The 6,687-nt window shown below is 36.5% G+C and overlaps 1 protein-coding gene across 1 annotated transcript; it reads left to right on the forward strand.

The window, feature by feature from the left end:
* The first annotated feature begins 562 nt into the window (after positions 1–562).
* On the forward strand, positions 563–5,869 carry LOC118751224. Its single transcript, XM_036485998.1, has 8 exons — positions 563–701; positions 762–1,855; positions 1,929–3,486; positions 3,707–4,260; positions 4,326–4,661; positions 4,724–4,861; positions 5,107–5,532; positions 5,604–5,869. Exons 1-8 carry the CDS (start codon positions 686–688, stop codon positions 5,763–5,765), a joined length of 4,284 nt encoding a protein of 1,427 aa, XP_036341891.1. The 5' UTR covers positions 563–685; the 3' UTR covers positions 5,766–5,869.
* The last annotated feature ends 818 nt before the right edge of the window (positions 5,870–6,687 follow it).

The raw sequence follows: 6,687 nt of genomic DNA on the forward strand, positions 1-6,687 counted from the left end.
AGCGAGATAGTTTTGTTGACTGGCCATTTGACAGCATACTTTTTCATTTGTAAAATGTCGTTAACCAAGAAGGTTCAAGCTTTGCAGGCTCTTAAAAGTTTGAGAAAATTAGAAAATCTGCATAAAGAGATGTATACTATTTTCAAATGAAAAATGGCTGCCTATAAATTTGTATTTGCCTCCAAAATAAACGATGTTGCTACTCTGAAAAATTCTGCGAAATGAGAACACATCTGTCAAAAAACAAAAATGACAGTTGAAAGCGAGCGAGAGCTCGCATACCGCTCGGTATGCGAGAAAAAGCATGCTTCGTCCTTTTTGCGTTCTACACGTGCGGTTTCTCGCATGCGTCGTCACGCGACGAGATTTTCCAGCACCTGAAGACGGCCGGTATGAAGTAAAGGGACGACTGCGCATGCGTCTGTGCCGTCGACGTTTCCCATTTAAAGAACCAAAAACTTGCTTCCAAGTACTTCAATCATGTAAATCAGGTGATACGAGTATTTGATTTTTGATATCTACTCAGTACTCGGTTCAAAAGTATCGATACCAAAACTACTTGGTGTCGATGGGAAAGTATCGACTATGTACTCGTATTTACTCGTATCATTTCATTCCTAGCCGTTAGCGCAAAATTGGTATTTAGTGGTTTATCAAAAATTATAAATTTCATAATAAACAAACAATGTCATCCGAAGAAGGTATTTTACATATTTTCCATGTGGATTACTTGATAATTAACTTTAAATATATTTATTTAGAATTTTTGCGGTGGCTCAATCGCAGTGAAAAGTCATTCATTGAAAACTTTAGATTTGGCTTGAAAGCGTGGAACTCTGCGGAATTCACACTTTCTATTAAATACCAGCTAATTTTGAGTTGGCTGGCTTCTAAAGCTGCAAAACTGCCAGCCGAACAAATACCCCACGATGAGTTTGATGAGTTGTTGCAAATGCGTGCACAGCCGGGATTGATAGATCGAGTTACTAAAAAGGAATTCGCAGAAATGATGCTGGATTTAGCTAAAAAGTGTTTGCAAAATAGCGCACAACAAATCACATGCATTTGGCCAAAACTTTTGTATCGATTATGCGAATTTGAAGTCTTGCAGGATCTGTATCGCACAGATTATGACATACATGCGCGTGTTTATTCATCATTACTCCATGGTTATGAGTTGTATTTAAAACAGTTTACATCGAATCAAAAGGGTTTAATTTCTGCAACAACGAGGGTTATGAACAACGCCAAGGAAAGCGAATTCTTTGCCAGCACCGTTGGTAATTTGAGAGATCACGTTAAAAGAACTGGCAATACAAAACGTTACGATCACTCCTACAGATCGTTTATATTACAACCGCTGGTGCGAGTAATCTTGTTGCTGCGAACACATTCACTTTGCTTCTTCGATGAACTATTACAATTAGAACGCTTGCTTACAGATCACTTACCAGATGAAAAATTCGTCGAACGTATTACAATCCTACCGTTGCCGGTCCGACTTGTAACATTAGAATGTGGGATTGTTAATAGACGTGGCGTGGAAAGTTTTCTACAAAATTTAATACAACATGTTTTCAAAGAACTGCATACAGAAGTCGCGAAACAAAATACCACTAAAATCTCACTAATGCTAACTGCAGCTGCTTATACTTTGGAAATTTTTCGGAAATATGATATTAATTTAAATTTCAAAATGGATTTAGGAAATCAAACACCGACTATGACGTATTTGGGCGAGCAACTTTTAACGTGCATTCAACAATGCAAACAAACGCACTTGCGAGAAGTTCTTATGTTATTGTGTGCTGCCTTGCGTCTCAACCCACTGATTTTGGAACAGGATATATTCCAGGTACTGTAAAAATTTGTGAGCATATGAATAGGTTTCTTTTAAGAAACAGGTATTAAACTCAATACTTTAATAGATAACAACCTGGATGATCGTAGCCGAAAAGAACGACACCGAAGATCATATTCTATTTAGCGAATATCTTGTAGCTCTAATGGATATGTTTCGTCGATTAAGTCGTGCTGAAAAACTAGTATTTAACTTGCTTAAAAGTCTAAAAGAGTGGTTAAATAAATTTGAAATATTATCAACCCGTAAAACGCCGAGGAATTTGAAGCGTAAATCGGGAGAAGGTGTAGAAACGCCTGCCAAGAAGCCTAAACCTTTCATTGCAACGTCGAACGATGAAAGTACTTATCTGCACATTATTTTCAAAGAGTTTTACAATATAGAACCTAGATCCACTATCAACAGCACAAACATTTGTGAAGGCAATTTTCCTTATCTACGAGCAGCATGGCCAACAGAGAGTGTTGGTGTTGCTTTTTCCAAATTGATTACCGGTCTCGTTTCGAAGCCCGCACTGGTTATTTGGCGATCACTACTGTACTCTCTAAAAGAATTACTTGAAAAATTGCTTAATCAGCCAGATGCAATGCGTGAAGAGAATAACCTCTTCCTCTTGGATCTTCACTCTGCTCTCCTTTGTCAGTACTTTTCTGGTTGTCGTCTGGTTGAGCAGTGTGATAAATTTTCAAACGAAGTTGATGAACAGATTCGAGTTACCGAAAGAGTGCTCGCACAATACGGACGTCTTTTGCTTTCTCAGGGGCATAATAGTCGTACAACTTGCGCATTTCTTGAATGTGCCTTTTACGTAACAAATTTTGAATTATTACTTTACTATTATCGTCCAGATGGATTCGAAAGTGATCTATTACTACGTTCAGAAGGCATACACGCTTTTTTAAATCCAGAGGAGTGGACATCATTACAGGAACGAGTGCAGAGTTTTGGTAAATCGCAGTGCAAATTTCTTTTCAATCGGTTGATGCTACAACGCGCGCAAGCACAATCACTCGTCCAAGCGTCGTCGAATATTAAGTCGGTTGATCTACAAAAGTCATTGCTGACAAGTCTGGCTGATGGTCAATTGCCGGGTGAACTTGCGCGGCTGCTTCAACAAGTACCCAGCACAAAGTGGTTTGTCAGTCACTTGAAAGAGAAACAAAAGGATAGCATTTTGCAGCAGCTACTGGATGCACCTACAGCAATTAAGGCAATTGCAGAAGACCTAGCATTATTGGAAACACTGGCAGTAGCGTTGGGGGCACGTTTGTCCCAAATATTCGGAGCAGCTGCCAAGGGTTCTATCTTGGCTACTTTGAATTGCAGTTTCGATACATTAAACGCGTATATACATGCTGATCAAAATATGGCAGATAAGGAACTACTGAAACTGATTGCGATTGTTGATGGGCACGCTGCGGGTGATTGCAAGCTGAGTCAACAACCCGATGTTGAAGAAATACAAAAAATTATTAGCCTATGCCGACAATTGCCGTTGGGACATCTACGTAAACAAAGTAAAATTTTTGTATTCACATTGTTTTTGGCATTCTACAGCGATTTAAATAGATTGAATTCAACAGACTTCGAAAAGATTGCAGAAGAAGTGTTTGAGATCATGATAGGTACAAAAGCATTTAAGAGTTGATAATTTGAAACGTATTTATTTGCAGCTTGTTCGACTTCGCAATAAAAAATTTATACCTAGCTGCAAAATAATACTTTAAGGCCCGTTTTCTCATGTAAGCTGTAATTTTAAAGTTAAAGGTTACTTCGGAAAACGGCCCTAAATGTCTTTAGTTTTCAAAATTGTGACATCATTTTAAATAAAACATCATTTCACAGATTTTCTGCACTTCGGTCAACATGTACCAATATTTAAATATTTCGCTTTAACAACAATCTTCAAAATTTTACCTGTTTCTGGCGCATGGCAGTTCTATGAATATGTGTTTCACACTATTAAATGCGAGGAAAAGGGCAGCGAACAATTTCTCACTTCCTACGCTAGCAACTTAGAATCTACGCAGAGTTCTGATACTAAACTTAGCGATGATCAGCGCCGACTTTTATTGATCGCCATAGAAACACTTACAGCACTTGGTGGCCCTGCCGCTAAACGCATGCGTAAACATTTTGAACGTATGCTGGCTATATACTCCAATTACATAACAGCATACTTTAGCAATCACGCCGAAAAAGTCAACACGGACACCTCAGTTGATAGTCATGCAAAAAAATATAAGAGATTTGTGGAAAAAACCTTGGCCGGTTTCGCGCCATTTGCAAATGCTTTACTTACAAACGCGTCTGCTGATAATGCCAAAGGCGAAAATAAGTCTGGGGTTATTGTGAATGATAACTTCAGACGCATTTGTAAAATATATATTGGACATTCGGTAAAACATATTTGGCATTTTATATTTTTGATATTTGGCTTAAGCAATATTAATTTTTTCCCCAGATGGACTATCGTAATCCACATGCCATACGTCTGCTGCAAGTGGCACTAAATCATCGGCAGTTGCTACACTTGGATCAGGACGAGATAGAATTTGTGCTCAGTCATTACTGGGAGCAATTGAATGCAGATTTAAACGCATCCAACCTTATTGAAGCGAATGCCTTAAAGACAACTGAGATGACTGTAAAGATGATCATTGGTAACAAGACAAATGAAGATCTGCTCTTAACACTGCACAGTCTAGCCAAGAATTTGGATGACTTGAAAGAGTTTAGAAATATATTACGCTGTCTTGAGTTGGTAGCAAAATGTTCATTTAGTACTATAAAGGGCGCTGTGAGTTTTAAATCCTTTGTCAATTCAACCAATGACTTACTTGTTTTACCAATGTTTGCTAGATTTTCAACGAAAAATTTAAATCTATTACTTGCAACATCATATTGAGGCTCGTAAAGGATGAGAAACAGCAATTTGTGGACAAGGAACAAGTATTCGCAATACTGGCAGCGCAGCAGTCGTTAGTCGAGAACAAAATGGTATAAAGGGCTAAAAATTTATATTTTATGACTGAAATGCAGATTGTTGAAAGATGTATTTCTTTTGATATACATAAAACCTTAAACAATCGTAATATTTATGTAATATTTATGTACACTTGTGTAATTTTTTTAATTCTGTTCTTCGACCTCGGGCTGAAAAAAACCAAAAATACCTCTTCCAAGGTTTTTTAGATACTTATGAATCCATCCTAGCTACTAAAAATCTCCATAACTACTTCCAGATACCCATTTCTATGGATACTATAGATGACATACTTGCCTTTTTAATGGATATCAATATTAAACGGTTCGCACTCTCTGAAAATAATTTGAGCACTTTTAAGCGATTGCATTGGTCAATGACAGATTTGGTTGGCGGTCTCATACGACAAAGACATGTACTTCTTATGGACAGAGTGCCACAATTTACGCATATTTTCAAAGATCTCATACAATCGATTGTATGGTATAAGAGTGATCGGCAAAAGGATGCAGCGTTATCGTCAACCGAGCTGGAGGATTTGGCAGAGCTGGCGATGAAAGTGGAGGCTTTAATGCATTTGATCGCTGCCCACAGTGTGCATGTCAAGCGTGTGGCGCCTTTTGTTCTCACATTTGTCATTGGTTTAATGGTGGCCAATAAACGAGCGACAACTTTATATCCGAAGGTAAGTTGAAACTTACATGCTATGCTTGGTGAATAAAATTTAAATATTCTTATTTATTTTCTTTGAATAAGATCAAAACTCATATTGATAACGTTTGTTACGATTTAATTGGAATTTGCGATCATCGTGTTGGACGTTTTATCTTGCGATGTTCTAATGAAGCCGCTCGACAAGTATATGAATTGTACGTTAAAGATCATAAAAAGTACCACAAATTCAAGGGCAAAGTGTGAATTCGTATTATACCTGTGCATATGTACATTTATTATTCTTAAAATGTAAGTCCAATATCTTGTAACCTCTTTGTTCCACAACATACATACATATGTATATACATTTGTATTAATAGGTGTGTAATTTAAATAAGAATTATCATTGTCGCCTTAAGAGTATAAACCTGCTAACTGAAGACAAAAAGATTATAATATTCTTTTTTTGTTGCTTATAAATCAATCTCAAGATGTATATAAAACAAGTAATTTTTAAGCAAAAAACAAAACCGACTTTAATTCTCATATAAAAATTGAAAGATTACACAGGTTTACAAAAAAAAAGTGTATGCATATTAAACCAAACCTATGGCCCCTATTATGAGCACAGTATATACAGTAATAAACCTTTTTGAGTACTCCTCGGGGGTAAAATCTGATCAGGGTTGATAATGCGAAGGAGCATGCATTTTGTTCATTCAGAGTTGTATACAAAATTACTGTGGTATGAAAGGGAGCAACAACCGTACTATGGCAAAATGGCACAAGTCATGACTGTGTAATAATGACCGAATTTAATTGCAAAAGTGTAAAAATATTGCAAATTATTGTCTATTATTATAGATACTAGTACAGATTATCATAGTTCAGTGTATAACTTGTTATATTACACCGTACATGATAATGAACTGTTAAATGCTGAAAACGCTTATAACTTGTAGATGAACTGTATGGGCGGATGCGCTGGCAGGCATTGGGGTCTGTATAACTATACAAACCTTGTTTTTTTTTAATAAAGACTTAAATATATTCGGAAATTTAGAATTTTGTTTGATAAATTCACAAAATTTACGTTTTTCATAAAAATATAATCTCATAATGGACTTCTTTTTTAATTTTAAACTTACATTTAAGAAAACTCCATTCAGTGCTATAATTACGATTT

The sequence above is a fragment of the Rhagoletis pomonella genome, unplaced genomic scaffold, assembly GCF_013731165.1.
Source record: "Rhagoletis pomonella isolate Grant_MI unplaced genomic scaffold, Rhpom_1.0 Rhpom_scaffold_00609, whole genome shotgun sequence".
Classification (NCBI taxonomy): domain Eukaryota; kingdom Metazoa; phylum Arthropoda; class Insecta; order Diptera; family Tephritidae; genus Rhagoletis; species Rhagoletis pomonella.

What these genes read in the sequence shown, in the direction of transcription:
- LOC118751224 (XM_036485998.1), top strand. An exon ending in AGTGTTTGAGATCATGATAG is followed by an intron (nt 3,487 to 3,706) that starts GTACAAAAGCAT and finishes ATCATTTCACAG; the next exon opens with ATTTTCTGCACTTCGGTCAA. An exon ending in CGACAACTTTATATCCGAAG is followed by an intron (nt 5,533 to 5,603) that starts GTAAGTTGAAAC and finishes TCTTTGAATAAG; the next exon opens with ATCAAAACTCATATTGATAA.